General features: G+C 70.4%; 2 protein-coding genes across 3 annotated transcripts; both read right to left on the bottom strand.

Annotated features, from left to right (window-relative positions):
• Positions 1–202: 202 nt before the first annotated feature.
• PANK4 (pantothenate kinase 4 (inactive)) lies at positions 203–13,030 on the bottom strand. Of its 2 annotated transcripts, XM_059691529.1 has the most exons (19): positions 12,888–13,030; positions 9,721–9,803; positions 9,203–9,417; positions 8,585–8,768; positions 8,210–8,302; positions 7,765–7,918; positions 7,501–7,682; positions 7,134–7,215; positions 5,929–6,029; positions 4,945–5,100; positions 4,353–4,465; positions 3,914–4,001; positions 3,018–3,169; positions 2,595–2,650; positions 2,397–2,446; positions 1,920–2,024; positions 1,580–1,680; positions 1,434–1,502; positions 203–706 (listed from the first exon to the last, which is right to left on the bottom strand). In XM_059691529.1, exons 1-19 carry the CDS (start codon positions 13,009–13,011, stop codon positions 493–495), a joined length of 2,322 nt encoding a protein of 773 aa, XP_059547512.1. In that variant the 5' UTR covers positions 13,012–13,030; the 3' UTR covers positions 203–492. The 2 variants fall into 2 exon arrangements, with proteins under 2 accessions (XP_059547512.1, XP_059547513.1); XM_059691530.1 differs by lacking the exon at positions 2,397–2,446 and having other exon boundaries at positions 1,920–1,990.
• Positions 13,031–15,160: 2,130 nt separating this feature from the next.
• Positions 15,161–16,282, bottom strand: HES5 (hes family bHLH transcription factor 5). The gene is made up of 3 exons (XM_059686144.1): positions 16,140–16,282; positions 15,771–15,936; positions 15,161–15,690 (listed from the first exon to the last, which is right to left on the bottom strand). The coding sequence occupies exons 1-3, from the start codon at positions 16,191–16,193 to the stop codon at positions 15,437–15,439; spliced, it is 474 nt and encodes a 157-aa protein (XP_059542127.1). The 5' UTR covers positions 16,194–16,282; the 3' UTR covers positions 15,161–15,436.
• Positions 16,283–17,267: the final 985 nt, after the last annotated feature.

The raw sequence follows: 17,267 nt of genomic DNA, 5'->3' as shown, positions 1-17,267 counted from the left end.
GGAGCGCTGCCGGCGCCCCGTCTGTCCCCCCTGCACAGCAGGCCGGGACGGGCCCTGTGTGTGTGTGTGTGGGGGGGGGAGCCACGCCCACAGGCCCAGGGGCCCTAGAGCCGGGAGTGACCGAGGGAGGAGCGTTGGCAGCACCCTGGTGGGAGGGCCGCAGGGCTCCGGCGACCGCGCAGCCAAGGCACACACCCCAGTCTCGCTCTAGAAATTCTATTTGGTGCGTGCCTCGCGCCTGCGCCCTGCCAGACACAGGCATATAGATATTTAACATATATAAAAGGTTATTTAACAGTTAAATACATTCCAATACGAACGTCCCGGGCGGGCAGCGCCTCCCAGCACGGACACGGCAGCGTGAGGAAGGGCCGCCGCCGGGAACAGGCCCGCCGCGCCCGCCTGAGTCACAGAAGCACAACATAAATATGGACGCGGCGTCCCCGTCGCCGTCCCCGTCCATCCCTGACGCCTGTCGGCCGCGGCCGGGCCTCACTCGGCCGGGACCTCGAACTTGAAGATGACGCTGAAGAGCCGGCCGCCCAGGCGCGCGGCCAGCCAGGGGTTCTTGAGCACGGCCAGCTTCAGGCTCTCGCAGCGCAGCGCCGCGTCGTAGTTGGTGTGCACGGCCCGGCCCATGCCCTCGATCACCACCAGGTCCGTCCCGCGCTCCCGCACCAGCACGGCCAGCCCCGCGTCCAGGCGGCTGTGGGAGGAGGGCAGTGAGGCGGGCTCGGCTGACCCGCCTGCCCCGGGGCACAGAGACCCCCCTCGGACTGGGCTGGTCCACCAGCGGGCAGCCCGTCTGGAAGCGGCCGCAGCAACGCCTCCTACTCTGAACTTTGAAGGACCTGGTCCCATCCCGGCAGGTGTGCTCAGTGGGTAGAGCGTCGGCCTGCAGCCTGAAGCATCCTGGGTTCAATTTCCATCAAGGGCACATGCCTGGGTTACAGGCTCCATCCCCAGTGGGGGGCAGGCAGGGGGCAGCCGATCAATGATTCTCATCATTGATATTTCCATCTCTCTCTCCCTTCCCCTCTGACATTAATAAAAATATATTAAAAAGAAAGATTATAAAGGACCTGGACCCACTGTGCATCTGCCCTCCTGCCCTGCGGTCAGCAGTGGCCTGGGCCACGGCTCGGTGACACCGGCTGGGGGACCACCAGGCAGACTGAGACGGACAGTCCGGGCCACACGCCGGTTCAGCGGGGGTCTCTATGCTCAGACCCTGGGCGGGGCCTGAGCGAGGACCCGCTGCCGAGGGGACGCAGCGACAGGCGGGGCAGCCCCTCGGCCTCGGAGCGGGGCGCAGTGTCCGCGTCTCCCGCCCGCACGAGCCAGAGCGCTCGCGATGCCGTGATGGGGCCCCGAGGACCGGGCGGGCTGTGGGCGGGAAGGGGCCGGGGCCGGGGGAGCGGAGCGGCCGGTACCTGAGGTCCAGGCAGGGGGAGCTGGAGCCCGTCTGCATGAGCAGCAGCCTCTCTTCTCTGAGCGCCGAGCTGTGGGCACAGGGGCGGTGCGTGAGGTGGGCCCTGGACACTCCCCCGCCCCGCCCCGCCCCGCCCGCCCAGCTTACTGGACAACGGGGTCCATGGCCGCGATGTGCTCGGCCACGAGGAGGGCCTCGCCGTAGGTCACGTCGTTGAGGGCGGGGCCCGAGTTGCACGCCAGGATGACCTGCAGCAGACACCCCGGCGCTTGAGGGACCCGCCGCCGCCGCCCCAGCCCAGCGGCGCCCCGCCCGCCCCCCGGAGCCACGAGGAGTGCTGGCTGGGACCCCCGGCACCGCCGCGGCCTGCAGAGCGGCCCCGGGTCCCCTGCAGACGCCCAGACACGGTCGCTGCTCGCCCGCCCGCCCTGCACCTACCTGCCGGCTCGGAGCAGCCGGGCCAGCCCCGCGTGCAGCCCACACTCACCTCCGTCCCTCTAGACAGAAGCTCCCTGACAAAGGGGAAGACTCCCAAAATGACGTCTACTCCACTGTTATCTGCGAAAATTAAGGCACATTTGTGAGGGGGCCCCTGCAAGACAAAACCAGGACGTTCAGTTGGGCACAGGCGCGGCCAAGCGTGTCAGCCCCTCCGCGCGCCCTGCCCACCCCGCACGCCCCGTCTGCCCGCCCGCCACTCCAGGCCGCTGCCACCCGTGGGTGCTGGGCGGACGGCCTGGGCTTCTTCCAGAGCCGCTGCCCCCAACGACCTCTGCACTGAGGTCAGCGACCTCCTCAGTGGTCCCGTGGAATCAGGCTTGGGGCAGGGAATGGTCACCTTGGACTTGCAGCTGGGGTGGTGGCGAGACTCGGGGGCCCCGGGCAGCCAAGGCCCCCCAGCCCCCCTCCTGTGACCCCAGCTGGTCCCGCGCATGTGGCCCTGGGGCGGGGCGGCTGCATGTACCTTCAGTCTCTGCAGCCACGTGTCGTAGGAGTCCACCAGCCAGGGCCGCTCTGGGGGGCACAGGGGTGCGGTCAGCCTGGCGCAGTCACCTCACACCCCACCCCCGCGGCTCCAGGAAGCGGTCCTCCCACCTCCACAGGCCCCCCCACCCCCCAGCACCGGCTGGGACCCGGTCCGGAGGCGCCCTGGGCGACCTACCTTCCAGCTTCTTCTTCGCCTCCTCAAACCCAAACTGGGGGTCAGACTCGAGGACCCTGCACGGGGAGGAAAGAGCAAGTCTCACACCCAGGACTCGGCCTCACAGCTCCTGTCCACTCAGCATCAGCTGCTGCGACACAGACGCTGGGGCCCAACTCCACGAGGCAACCAGCTCCCGGCCCTGGCCCGTGGGAACGTCAGCCCCACGTCCACACCCCAGCCCACAGGCACCATCTGGGGACGGGAGGGGCTGCCCCCCTCCCCCAGCAGCTGAGCCCACCTGGACCCCGTCCCCCCCTCTGCTGCCTCCTTGTGGCTGGGCCGGGGCTGGGCTGCTCCGTGTGACCCCCCCCAGGCAGCAGCGGGGACTGGAGCCCTGAGGGCTGTGGGGTGAGGGGACCTGGAGGGAGGGCGGGCACCTACTCAGACACGGCCTTGGCTCCCCAGTCGAAGACGTTCCCGGCCAGCAGGCCCCGCACCAGCGCCAGCTGCCGCTCCTCCCAGCCCAGCGCGTCCAGCGCCCGCACCACGCTCTGGAAGCCCCGCAGCGCGACGCCGTTCTCCTTCTGCTTCACCTGCGGGCGATCGGAGCCGACAGTGGGCCGCGCCCCAGGCTGCCGGCGCCCCTCTGGGGGGCAGGTGCTCGCCGTGACCTCACGCTCGCGCTTCCACATCCAAGGTCGGCCGGTTAGGGGTGCTGCCACGGCTCGAGGCACCACATGAGAGCAGGCGCCCGGGCACATTTAACCGGCGCACAGCGGCTCAGGTGGCTCAGCCCGTGGCCGAGGGCAGGCCGAGAAGGCCAGGACGCTCACGGGCACCGCTGCCCTGACGGGGAGCTCCTGGCACACACGCCCCGCCCCCCCCCCCCAGACGCTCCCATGCGGAGGGCAGGGCACGGGATGGCTGCCGAGTGGTGCCTGGACCCTGCCCACCACCTCTCTCCCGCCTCTGACCGCAGGTCACTCCTGAGAGCAGGACAGACGTCCACAAACACGGACCGTGAGGCTCCGGCCTTGGGGGGCGGGGGGGAGGCGGGCACACTGAGAACCCGCCCCCTGGAAGGCCGCACCCTCCTGGGCAAACGCAGGTGGCTGGTCCCTCACGTCCATGACCCCCCTCACCTCCCCCCACTGGCCGAGGGCGAGAGCCCCAGCAAAGCTCTCTGCCCGGGGTCCCCACAGGGCCCCAACCTGCGGCTCTTCAGCGGGTGCTGCTCCAGGTGCAGCCCACCCCCAGCGCCGGGGCCGGGTGGCTACCAACCCGTCTGCTGGGCAGGACGCCCCGCCCCCACCCCCGCCCCCTCCCCGGGCACGCACCTGGGAGTAGGGGTCTGGGAAGTTGAACTCATTCAAACAGTGCTCCCTCGTGTCCAGAAGGCTGCGCACCGTCAGGGTCCCGTAAGCGCTGGGGACAGAGCCAGGCAGGAGCGCTGAGCGGGCAGACGCCCTGCCCGGGCCACCCTCACAGCACCCGCACCCACAGCAGCAGGGAGGGGACAGCGGGCAGGGGAGGGGGGGTGCACGGCTCTGGGCCACCCTCACAGCACCCACACCCACAGCAGCAGGGAGGGGACAGCGGGCAGGGGAGGGGGGGTGCGTGGCTCTGGGCCACCCTCACAGCACCCGCACCCACAGCAGCAGGGAGGGGACAGCGGGCAGGGGGGGGTGCAGCTCTGGGCCACCCTCACAGCACCCGCACCCACAGCAGCAGGGAGGGGACAGCGGGCAGGGGAAGGGGGAGGGGGGCGGCGCTCACAACGGCTGGTGTCGCAGCGTCTGCAGCTTGTCCCGGTACTTGTGGCGGAACTTCTCCGCCCTCTCGGCCGCGTCCGCAGACCCCGGCTGGCTGGCCACGGCTCGCTTCACCACCTGCCGAGGTCAGGGGTCAGCAGCGCCCGCAGCCCCGCACGTGGACGGGGTGTGGACGGAGCGCCGGGGGCCAGGCCTGTCTGCCTGGCAGGTCCCCCCGCTGGGTCTCGGCCAGGCGGGAACAGGTCACGGTGGGCTCGGACCCACATCATCCGGCTCCGCCTGAGAGGCCAGGAGGCTTGGCCCGTCTTCAGAGCCCGGGTGGGGCCCGGGTAGGAGAGGACCCTCCCCTGAAACAGACCCCAGGGGCCCCCGAGGGGCTGAGGGAGCCGTTGTTCCCACGGGGCCCCGACCCCTGAGCCACGGCCCCGGGCAGCGCAGCGACCAGCCCCACTGGGCCCCGTCCCGCTCACCGTCCCCGCGGACCCCAGGAGCCACGCCCCCAAGGAGCACGGCGGCCCTGCCCTCAGGGGCCCAGCTCCCGGGACGCCTCCCCCTCACCGGGGTCACTGCCTGGGACCCGAGCCGCGGCCCCTCACCCCGTCCAGGGCCTCCTCGAAGCAGCTGAGCCAGTACTTGCGGGCCAGGGCGTCGTCCGTGAGGTCCACCGTGTCGGGCACGTAGGACGCCGGGTCCAGGAGCAGCGGCAGGCTGACCAGCGGCCTCTCCAGCCGGTCCATTTCCAGGAGGTCGAACTGGGGACGGGAAGCGGGGACACGTCAGCTCACGAGCTGCCCTGTGGGGGGTGAGGCCGGCGCAGCGAGTGGACACCCTGCCTCCCATCTCGGGTCCCGCCCGCCCGCCCAGGGCCCGCGGTGCCATCCGTCTGCTGGATCCGTCTGCTCGCCAGTGACGCCCGGGGCCTGCGAGCCCTGCCCCGGCCTCTCCTGCACCCACGGCCGTCTTCTCTGCACCCGCGGCCCCCGACACCCCTGCTTCCCTGGCCTCGTTTCCCTGCGCAGGGCCCCGGCCACCCAGCCTCTGCCAGTGCCAGACCCAGGGCAAGGCCACAGGGCCCCGTGGGGACAGGCAGCCCGGCTCCTTTCTCCCCACAGCTTGTCTGCTGACCACCCACCGGGTCCAAAGCTGCTCCCCCAGCTACGCCCCCCGAGGGCCGGGCCACTGTGCCGGTGCCACCTGCGCCTGCTGGCCTCTAAGTCACGCAGAGGAGCGAAGCTGACGCGTGCGCAGTGGCTGGTCCTCGAGGTGAGCTGCGGGGACAGCCCTGCCAGGGCTGCGGGGGGCCGGCCCGCACACAGGGGAGCAGCTGCGCTCGGCGCCGCCTGAGACCACACAGACACGGCCCAGGGAACCGCGTGGTCAGTATCTGGGCACTAACCCGACCCTGCTGTGGACGGCCCAGCGGGAAAGGCCCTCCTCCCGCAATCCCGGGGGACTGCAGGCTCCGGGCGCCTGAGGACGTGAGAGCAGGAAAGGCGGGGAGGAAAGCCGGCCCGTCTGCCTCCTGCCCTCGGCGCCACGCCCCCCCGAGCTCAGACCCAGACAGGCAGGCCCCCACTCACGGTGCCACTCTTCGCCCCCTGCGTGGGGCCGAGCTCGGGGGACGAGCTCATCAGCCCAGAGCTGCCCGCGTAGTTCTCGCCCCAGCTGTACTGGTCGGGGTCTGGGAAGGAGGAACGGTGTTACCGGGCCCAGCGGCTAAGAGGCACGAGCCTCAGACACCACCACCCAGGGAAGGAGGCGCCCAGGGAAGGAGGCGCCCAGGGAAGGAAGCGCCCAGGGAAAGAGGTGCCAGGGAAGGAGGTGCCAGGGAAGGAGGTGCCAGGGAAGGAGGCGCCCAGGGAAGGAGGTGCCAGGGAAGGAGGCGCCCAGGGAAGGAGGCGCCCAGGGAAGGAGGTGCCAGGGAAGGAGGTGCCCAGGGAAGGAGGCGCCCAGGGAAGGAGGCGCCCAGGGAAGGAAGCGCCCAGGGAAAGAGGTGCCCAGGTCTTGGCGATGAGGGGCCGGTGGTCCGTGTTCCTGCCTCTAGCTCCCACTGGCAGCGAGACCCACTGAGACCCACTGAACGGCCACTGAGAGCTTGTAAGCGTCTCCAGAAACTCTGCCCTCGGTTCCTCAGACGAGCGGAGGGAGCAGTGGGGTCGGCGCTGGCCGCGCCCGGGAGCCTGCCCATGCGTCCCGGCCCGGCAGGGCCACACCTGGACCCCAGTCCCTTTGTTTTCACTTATTTATTTAATCCTCATCCGAGGGCGTGTTCTCATTGGTTTTAGAGAGAAACAGGGGAGAGACAAACATTGCAGCTGCGAGAAGCATCAATCGTTGCCTCGCCCCCGCACGCGCCATGCCCGGACCGAACCCGAAACCTAGGCACGGGCCTGTGGGAGGGAGCCTGCAGCCCTAGGTGTGCGGGACGCGGTCCAGCCTGCCGAGCCACCGGCCAGGGCCCTCTGGTTTCCTCAAAAAGGACAGAGGACGGCCCTGGGCCGACAGCGAGGCTGGAGGAGGGGGCGCCGGCCTCGAGCCCCGGATCCCTCACTGGGACCCTGATTGTCACACGCAGGCCCACCGTCGCTTTCCACCCCCTCAGGGCAGTCACAGCCAAGGGCTAGCCGGGCCCACCCAGTGCAGATGGGACGAGGGAGGGCCACCTGGTGCCACGCAGGCCACCACGTCAACAGGGGCGGCCAGACCCGCAGGGACCCACCCGCAGCCGCCCCCCCTCCCGTCGCGCACCTGCGCCCACGACCCCCTGGCCCGGCACCCCACTCACTGTCCTGCTCGGCTCCTCTGAGAAACGCCCCGATGGCGCCCAGGTAGCCTTCGTGCCTCAGGAACAGCGCCTGGACTTCCCCCTGCAAAGCAGACCCGAGGCGCCTCGCCCGATGGCCCACCCGCCCGCTTCCCCGACGGCCCTCGTCTGACGCTCTCACAGGGGGAGACGCTCCCTGGAACGCGTGCCACTAGTCACATGCCCGGCTCCGACTCTGCAGGTGCCCGGGCTCAGGACCCGGGTGTCACCGAGGGAAGGGGCGGGGGACCGGGCGGGGGACCGGGCGGGGGACCAGGCGGTGGGCAGGCGGCTCAGTGTGAAGGCCCTGGGGGTGCGCAGTGGGGCGGGGGAGCGCCAGGGGCGCTACCTTGGAGAAGAAGCTGATGCTGTAGGTGATGGTGCGCATGGTGACCGGGTGGCCACGGATGAAGAAGCCGCCGAAGTACACGCGGTCCAGGCCGTGCAGCCTGGCGTAGAGGCAGGCGAGCTGCCCGATGTCGTTGCTGATCATGTGCAGCAGGCTCTTGGCCATGTCCTCCGGGGAGAACTCTGGGGCAGGACAGACAGCGCCGCTGGGCAGGAAGCCCCGTGGCACGGCGGGAGGGCGGGCGGGCGGGCGGGCAGACGGTACCTTGGTCGGTGGTGGCCGACTTCCCAAAGCTGCTGGCGATGAGGTTGCCGCTGAGCCCCAGCGTCTGGTGGGCGCCACCGTAGACGTCCTGCACCAGCATGTCCACGTTGGCGTGCTGCCCCCTGGAGGCCAAATGCAGCAGCTCATCGAACTTCTGCGGGGACCGAGCAGAGGGGAGCAGTGAGCTGTGGGAGAGGGGAGGACCCCTGGGCCCCGAAGCCAAGCCCACGGAGCGAGGGAGACAGGCAGGCCCCAGGGACCCGCAGCTGAGCCGTGCGCTGGCCGAGGGGATGCACGCCCTTCAGGGACCGGGACAGTCGGGGCGAGGCCGAGGAAGGAGCCCCGTTTGTAAGAGCCCAGCCGAGCCCAGCCTCCGTCCTGCAGGAGCCAGCCCGCCCCGAGGAGGGGGCGCCCGCAGCCCGAGCCCCTGCCCGGGACCCAGTACCTGTGTCTTGGTGAGCAGGGCCCCCAGCCCCCAGAAGGTGCCGCCGCCAATGGAGCTGCCGCCGATCCACTCGAACCGGTCGTCCGTCTCCACCTGGGCCGAGGGGGAGGTGTAGTGAGCGGGCCCAGCCACCCCGCAGGCCCCGGGACGCGGCGGCCAGGTGCCCCCAGAAACGGGGGCCGTGTTCTTGACGGCCGCGTCTGGGAGGGCTCAGGGGCACCGATGCTGGAAGCGTTCTGCACGGGGCTCGTGCCCATAACCCCAAGGTCCCGGCCCGAGTCACTCGCCTGTCCGCGCCCCCTGCCCTGGCTCAGACACCCGGCGAGTGCAGGACCAACCCGTGCTGCGCCGCCGCAGCCACGGAGCCCAGCTCACCTTCACTATGGAGACGCCGGAACCGATGTTGACCAGGAGATACGGGAAAATGTGGGGGTGGTTTGTCTGAAATCGGAACTCGGGGTCGGCGTCTTTCTGGTACACGAAGGCCTCCTGGGGGATGTTCTTCAGCACGAAGTTGCACCCCTTTATCAAGCACGTCATCACGTCCTCCTTGGCCACCCTGCGAGGGAAGGCGGCCCTGAGCAGCCAGGCCACAGGGACCCACAGCCGCGCCGTGTCCCCTGGACACGCTCCTGCTGCCGGGCGCAGCTCCTCACCCCAAAGACACAGGGGTCCTCGACAGAGCAGCCCGGGCAGTCAGCGGCCCTCGGTCCTGACCGCATGCAGGCGGCGGCCCCTGAGCCCTGAGTGCGCCTGCAGCCCCGCCCCCACCAATGGCCCCGCCTCCGCCTCTGCAGCCTCGGGAGCCTCTGCCCAGCAGGACAGGCCGTGTCCTGCACCCTCTGTCCTCCTGGGGTTCTGCAGCCTGGCCCGGAGCCCTGCCCCAGGCCCCCTCCTGCTCCCCCGACCCGGGGCGGGTGCAGAGGCGGCTACCTCGGCGACCTCCAATTCAGAGCCCCACCCCCCAGGCCCCGGGGCCTGCGGTCCCCTTACCGCAGCCCCAGCTTCTGCTCGATGAGGTCCTTGAACTTGTAGGCCCCGCCCCCGGTCGCGTGGATGACCTTGGTCTCCGTGTTGACCAGGTGGTCGCGGACGAAGTCCAGGCAGGCCTCGATGTAGCTGTTCTCGAACTTGACGAAGTGCAGCCGGGCCGTCACCTCCTCCTGGACGGAGATCTCGTAGGGCGACTCGCGGTCCTGCTCCGCGTCCTGGGGCAGAGAGGGGGTCTGTGTGCGCCGCGGGAGGGGAAGACCCCGAGACGAGGCCGCCAAGCGCCCACCCGGCAGCGCCAACCGTTTCCGTCATCCCAGAAACGGCAGAACTCTGGCTGCCAACCTCGGGCAGGGGCACCGGCACCAGAAAGCCCCTGGGAGCCTCCGGAGCCCAGCTGACCTGGGGGAGCCGCGTGGGAACAGCAGCCAGGAGGCCAGCCGGTGCCAGGCCCCGCCACAGCCGGGAGGCGCCTCCGCCCGGGGCCGGCGCCAGAGCCCGCCCACTGGGACCCGGCTCACCTGGCCCGCGTGGTCGAAGGACCGCACCCTGGCGACTTTGTGCCGGACCGTGGAGTAGTAGGCCAGCTTGGTCAGCGACCCCCCTGCGGGCGAGACAAACACGGGCGTTTGGAGGCGGACGGAGCGACCGGAGCTCAGCCCTCCAGGCGCTCTCCTTCCCGGACTTGGGTTGTGGGCACAGGCGTCTGCTGCCACTTGAACTGGAAGGCCCTGCGGGCACCACACCAAGGATGGGCTCCAGGACCCACCTCTGCTCCTCCCAGGCCCGGCCAGCCCGGCGGGCGCTGCCCCTAGCTCCCCCGCACCGGGCCCTGGGGAAGGAAGCTGCCCCGTTTCTGGGCAACCGTGTTGCTTATTAGCTGCCTCGAGCTCTGATCTGGAAAGTGACCCAAAGAAAGGAGCTGGCAAACCCAACATTTCCACCGAACAGCATACGCGTGGCTGCCGTGGAGACAGTGGGGAAGGAGGCGAAAGGAGTCGTCCCAGCAGCAGGGGGCTCTCGCCAGGAACGCCCGAGGCCTGGGGCTGGAGAGCAGCGTCCTGCCCCCCACTGGCTCGGGCTGGGGCGGCCCGAGGCCCAGAGTGACCACGGGAGGCCGCCGAGGGCAGCAAGGTCCTGTCCCCACGGCCAGGCCCTGGCGACATGGCCAGAGACCAAGTCTCAGGAAGCAGGAGGGGCCTGCGTGTGCCTGACACACAGGGCAGGTGGGAAGGGCCCGGGGCACCAGTTTCAAGGCTGCGCCCTGCGGAGCGCTCAGGGCAGACGGGTGGCACAGGGAGGCCCAGGTCCTGCCGCCCCAGCCTCGGCCGCTTGTGGAGGGCAGACAGGAGGGGAATGGCCCCCTGGAGCCATGAAAGGCCTCTGAGGCAGAGGGTTCTGATGGGGCCACGAAAGCAAGGCAGGCCTGCGAGCCGGCAGCTCTTCCCGGTCCAAAGCTCACGCCGCCTGCCCCGTCCCGGCCGCCACAACGGGCCTCTGGCGCTGCTAGGACTGCCTCTGCTCCCCCCAGGAGAGAACAGCGGGGGCCAGGGCGCAAGTGGGGAGTGCAGGCTGTCAGTCTGGAGCAGGGGCGCTCAGAGCCTTCAGGGAGCAGCTCAGCTGAGCCCAGGATCCCCCACAATTAGAGCGAATGCCAACCCTGCCGGGGCCGTCACACCGACCATCATTCCACACGGACGGAGAGGACCTTCCGTTCACCAGCCTGCGGGCCGGGCACCGCTGTCCTCCCTGCCCCTGACCTGTCCTGGCTGGGGCCCCGGGGGCTGCACACCGCACACAGGCCGCCCCGCGGGCCCGGCCACCTCCCCCCTGTGTGGCGACAGGTGAAACGTGCTGGTGCTCTCACAGGGGACCTGCCCGCTGACCCGGGTGCCCAGGGAGGGCCGGCCGGAGCAGAGCCCGGAGCTTTCCTGGCGGGGGCTCAGCGAGGGCAGGGCAGACAGACAAGCCGGTCTGTGAGCCAACTGGTCACATGCGGGCAGGGGCTCCGGGCCGAGGACCGGCCTGTGCTGCGCTGACCAACACGAGGTCTGTCCTTGCTGATGAGGAGCACGGCACTGGCGCTGAGGCCCCCCCCAACCCGGAGAGGACATGCCCACGGCCCTAAGCACATCCCCAGGTCCTCCGCCAAGGAGCCCACGGGCTGGCCCTGATGACAGGCGGCTCCAGGCCCTGAGCAATTCCTCCTCCCAGGGCCACCAGCTGGGAGGTCCGCGTGGCAAGTTCATTTGCAGAAACGGGAAGGGCTGACTCGTTCCCTCGGAGCAGAACTCCCCCCTCCCGCCCAGGGAGGCAAAGTCAGAACCTCAGAGCTCCCGCCCGCCCGCCCGGACCACGGCCACTCCCAGCGTGGGCAGCACTCCCCTGAGGGGCTGACCGGGCCTCTGGAGGCCTGATGGTGGATGACCCCCTGGGCTGGGCTTCCAGCCGCATCTCCAGCCCCCCATGCAGGTGGGCACCGAGTTCTGGTCTGCACTAGCCACCCTATCACCCACCTGGCCTCCAGCCATCTCACACCTGCCTCCGCCCAGCCCCCCAGCCCCTGGGAAGCCCCCCCTGGTGTGCAAGGTGGGGACTCCGGCCCTCCCCACGTCTCCACTCCCCACTCCCCTGGAGGGCCGCCGCCCCAGGCCCGTGACCCAGCTGAGCTCCAAGAGCAGGGCGGTGGGGACGCAGTAAATGCAAAGGCCCACGCAGTGGCCCAGCTTCTCTGGGAGAAAAGGTCCAGTCCAGCTCCTATCGAGCAGCACCCGTAGGGCAGGTGCGGGTGCTGGGGGGCGGCGGACACGGCGCGCTCGCGCTCGGAGGTGGACAATCACAGACAAACCCAGGCGGCCGCCCAGATCTCGCCGAGCGGGAGGTGCGGAGCCGCTGTGCCCTCCACACCGGGCCTGACCCGGGGAAGCTGCCCCCAGGAAGCCCTCTGTCCTGATACGTGGGCAGAGCAGCAGCCTGGCAGGCCGAGGGCTGGCTGCCTACCAGCGAGGTGACCTCCCCGCTTAGTGTCCAGTGACAGCGGGTTGCCGGGAGGGAGCATGGGGCCTGGTGCAGGGAGCGGGGCAGGGCCTGGGAGAGGCGGGGGCGAGTGCGGGCCTGGGGCTCCCCTGCAGCCCGCGGGGGACTCGGAGGCTCTGGCCAGAGGCCGGCACAGGTTCCGAGCTCCCACGTCCAGGTCATCGAAACTCCCGCCAAACGGCCACCGGCTGAGATCAGGGCCTGCAGGTTTGGGCTCCGGGCGGCCGTCAAGGCTTCCCGTGGCCAAAGCTGGGGCTCCCGCCCGTCCACATCCCAGCCCAGACATCAGGCTTCCGACCTGCCGCGGGCCGGGACAGCCACCCCAGGCGGCCGGAGAGGCCCCACCGCGCTGCTGACCCTCCCCAGGCCGGACTACAAGGCCCGGCATGTCCCGCTCCTGCCGCGCGGAGCCTGCCGGGAGCTGTAGTCCGGCCTCCGCGACGAGCGTGCACGCACGGGCGGCCCGATGACTACAAGAACCGTCAAGCCGTGCGCGCCGGCAGCCCGCCGACTACGAGGCCCGGCAGGCCTTGCGCACCCACGGCCCGCGCCCCGCCCTTCGTCCTTGCCACCGCCCCCGGCCCGCCAACCTCGCCGCCCGCGCCCACGCCCGCTGCGCGCCGCCCGGCTCCCCGCGCCCGCCCGCGGCTACCGATATCTATGGCGAAGCGCTTGGCGTTCTCCAGATTGCGGAAGATCTCGTCGGGGGGCAGCGTGATGCTCTTGTCCAGGCCGTCCCCGCTGCTCCCGCTGCCGCTCGCTCCACACTCCGCCATTTTGAATGTGCCCGGCCAGCCTCATCAGCCATGGAGATATATGCGCATATATTTGACTGCTAAACGCCCCCCGCGCATAGATTATGCTAATGAGGCTCCGGGCCGGCCCCCGGCCGGCTCGCCTCTGTGGTCTGGGCCGCTGGAGGACCGACTCCGGGCGGCCCGGGCAGGGGTGCCAGAGGCCCGGGCCGGAAGGGAGCCCCACACATAACCTCTGCACTGCTGTCTGCTGGCCTCGGGGCTCCGAGCCAGGGCAGCGGGGCGCTGGGCCTTGCAGGCCCCCGGAGACCTGGCTCCCCGCCAGTGGGGCTGAAAGCCTGGCACCGGCGCGGGAAGGCGCCTGTGACCCGTCGCCTGGGCCTCCAGGGATGCTGGGCTATCGGAGCTACACGCCGGACGGGTACTGGGGACCCTGCCCTCGAGGGCAGAGCAGACAGACATGCCGGACTGTGAGCCAGAGAGTGAAGGGCTCACAACTGGGGGGGCTGTGTGCTCTGATGGCCCCACCCGCAGAGAGCGCCCGGGAGCCTGCCTGGAGGAGGCTGCCCTCCGCCCAGAGGGGAACCAATGAGCGTTTGCAAGGGACAAGCTGAGAAAACTCCCAAAGCCGGGACAGGAGCACAGGTGGGGTAGCTCGGGGACCCGCACAGATGTGTCCCCTGCAGAGACACTGGGGTGCTTTGGGAAAGAGCTCAGCGTTGGGAGCAGCGTTGGGGGCCCCTAAGTGGCTTTGGCGCCCGCCTGCCAAGTGAAGTGACCCTAGGCTGGTAACTTCATTTCTAGGGCCTCGGCCACCTCCTAGCATGCCCGATGCCTGGCAGGGGGGCCGGACGGAGCCCGGGCCTGCGGAGCAGCGAGCTCCAGGCTGATTCACAGGAGGGGCCGTGCCGGGCATCGGGCATCAGGCCAGGGGGAGGCAGCCTGGCAGGTGTCCTCCTGGGGGTGGGGGTGCGGCTCTAGGTGGGGAGGCCTGGGTGGAAGGGTGCAGGGGTCTGCTCCCAAGAGGCTCTCAGGCATCCAGGAGCCTGGGCAGGGGGGTGCCTGCAGTAAATGCTTCAAGTGGAGGAGGCAGCTCCCTGTTCCTGGCTCGCTCTCCCCAGGCCTGAGCAAGGGACCCCAGAGACTACCTGCAGGCACTGGGCTGGCCGGGAGGGGGCGCCATTGGACATTCCCTGCAGAGTAGATGGAAAGGGATGGACGATGGCGGGGAGGGAAGTGCTGAGCAGGAAGGAGGGGGGCCGGGCTGGGCCCCGCATCTGTGAAAATAATGCCTCTGGTCCCACAGCCAGCTCATCCCCACAGTGTGGATATGCCCCTTGGCAATTCAGGAGCCTCTAGATTCCTGCAGACTCCGTCAACCCCCTGCAGCCTGCACTGCCTGTTCCTCCAGCAGGGAGGGCAGGTGCCCCCGGGGGCCTGTCCAGGGGTGGGTGCTGCCGGCCAGGCCACGCGGGAAGGGCCGGGGGGGGGGGGGACAAACATCTTTTCCTGTGTGTTTGGCCGGCTAAACCCCTTTGTGGCAGCAAGCGCTCCAGTGCAGGCCGTGGCCTTCGGGGAGAGCCGGAAGGTCCGAGCTGTCACTGTGCTCTCAGGGAGCTGGTGAGAGGCTGGGCCAGGAGTCCAGGTCTCCGGCTGTCCCCTCCTCCTGCACTGGGTGGTGTGCCCCTGCCTCCCAGCTTCTCCCTTGCCCGCCCCCCCCAGCTCCTCCCTCCCAGCTTCTCCCCTCCTCCCCCCAGCTTCTCCCTGCCTCCCCTCCTCCCTCCCAGCACCCAGCCCTTCTTCCTGTGACCCGAGAGTCCCACCACGGTTGCACTCATGATAGTGTCCCCTCCCCCACCCCCCACCCCCCCAGGAACGCACGAGGACAGCGAGGACCAGAGAGCCAGATTTTATTGAAGTCCGAAGAACAGGCCCGTGGCTCCCACGTGACTGAGTTCAGATTCTGAGTACAGAGTCAAGCCCACGAGCACCCACCCACCCAGGGATCCTTTAAGGATCACGGTGGAGACCCGCACTCGGCCCACTGCGAGCCCCGACCCGGCAGCGGCCCGGCCCGCGGTCCCTCCGCCCCTCGGGGCTGACACGCTTCCTATGAGGACGCACCTAGAGTTCCGCCTTCACAAAAGGCAAATGTGCCGCGGAGGCCGGCAGGACGGTCCCGCCTACGAACGTCCTGGAACCCGAGCGGGGACTTCCCAGAAGCCACTTGCGGAAACGCAAACGCAGCGACCCGTGGGGTCGGACGCAGAGGGCGGCCCGGCCGTCCCGGCGCGCGGCTCTGCGGCGCGTTCTCCGAGAGGGCCCGGCCGGCCCGGCCCAGAGAGCGAGGCGGGCGCCCAGCCGGCGGGACCGGCGGCGGGAGCGGCTCCGCCCCGCGCGCCAGGCTGGCCCTCGGGTCCCGGCGGCAGCCCGCACGCCCGCGGGGTCACCAGGGCCGCCAGAGGCCGCGGGAGGGCGGGTGCGCCGCGGTGCCGGCCTTGGCCGCCGGGGGTGCCGCCGCCTTGGGCTCCGGGGCGGGGGCGCCGGGCGCGGCGGGCGGGCGCTGGAAGTGGTAGAGCAGCTTCATCTGCGTGTCGCCGGCCGCGTGCAGCGTGAGGAACTGCACGGCCTCCTGCAGGCACCACGCGTAGCCCTCGCTGAAGTCCTGGTGCCGGCTCTTGGGGCCCGCGGCGGCGAAGGCTGCGGGAGACAGCGGGCGGTGAGCGCCGGGCGCGGGCGGGCGGGGCGCGGGGCGGGCGGGCGGGCGGGGCGCGGCTCACCCTTGCTGTGCTTCAGGTAGCTCACGGCCATCTCCAGGATGTCCGCCTTCTCCAGCTTGGAGTTGGGCTGGTGCCGCGCGAACTCCTGCTCCAGCAGCAGCTTCAGCTGCTCGATGCTGCTGTTGATGCGGTCGCGGCGCATCTTCTCCACCACGGGCTTCCGCAGCTGCGGGGACGGGGGCGTCAGGGCGCGGGAACGGGGGCGCGGGCAGGGAGCACGGGGTGTGGGGCCGGCGGGGGCGCGGGAAGGGAGTGCGGGGTTCGGGGCCGGCGGGGGCGCGGGAAGGGAGTGCGGGGTTCGGGGCTGGCGGGGGCGCAGGAAGTGGGGCGCGGGAAGGGGAGTGCGGGGCCGGCGGGCGGCGCACTTACTCGGTTTTTCTCTTTGGGGCTCAGCAGCTCCACGGCCGCGGTGCTGGGGGCCATGCTGCGCGGAGAGCGGCGAGCGGACGGGGAGCGGGAGCGGCGGGCGGCCAGGCGCGTCCGGGCGGCGCGGACCGACCCCTTTATAGGCGCGCGCGGCGGGCTGGCGCCTGGGGCCCGGGCGCCGCGGCCGTTCCCACACTCGGCGGCCAATGGCGCGCGGGCCGCACAAAGGCGCCGGCCATTAGCGCACGCTGATTGCCTGTGAATGGGCGCGGGCACAATGCGCTCCCCGAGGAGCAGGTGGGCCGCGGGCACAATGTCCGGGCTGTGGGAACGCGCCCGCCCTCATTAGCATCCGGCCCGATGCTGGGAGCCCGCGCCTCAATGTGCTGCCTTTTCCCAGGCGGGGGGGGGGGGGGGGGGGCAGGAAGGAGCGACCTCTCCCCTCCCCAGCGACTCCCGGCTGCTGGCTGGCAGATAAGGGACGTGCGTCCTGATGAACAAATGCAGTGGCTTCCAGGGCCGCGGGCACCCTCCCTACAGGGACCTGCTGACCCCGGGGGTCGGGCACCCCCCCATGCACAGGTGGAAGAGGGGCCCACACTCAGGGCCGCACGCCTGCCTCTGTGGCAGGTCCCAGGGTGTCACCTGGGACGCAGGACTTCTCCAGCCTGGAACATGGGCCGCCTGCGTCCCTGGCTGGCTTTAGGGAGCTTCAGGGAGCCAGGGGAGGTGATGTGCCCAGCACAGAGCCTACCCCAGCCAGTGCCCCAGGAGCAGCCTATCATGCCCTGGCATCTCGGGTGCTGTGAACGCACAGGTGCCCCCCCAACACACACACCATGTGGCCAGAGTCCTGCCCGGGCTCACAGTCTGGCGGGCACTGCTAGGGCTGGCTTTGCCTGGATGTTTTGAGGGTGGGGGTGCCAGGTGGCAGGCATGAGGGTCAGAGCAGGGCAGCCTGGAGTCCCCACGAAGGCGGTACCAGCTCAGACGGGCCCCCGGGACCCACGGGTAAAACTGATCATCCTGGTACCGACCAGCTGAGGCCTAGGAGAGGGTCTGCCAGGAGCGCCCCTCTGCCCAGACCACCTCCCTCTGGTTCTCCACAGCCAGGAACCAGCTGTCCCACGG

Source organism: Myotis daubentonii, chromosome 3 (genome assembly GCF_963259705.1).
Source record: "Myotis daubentonii chromosome 3, mMyoDau2.1, whole genome shotgun sequence".
NCBI classification, from domain to species: domain Eukaryota; kingdom Metazoa; phylum Chordata; class Mammalia; order Chiroptera; family Vespertilionidae; genus Myotis; species Myotis daubentonii.
This window is presented reverse-complemented; position numbering and strand designations above follow the sequence as displayed.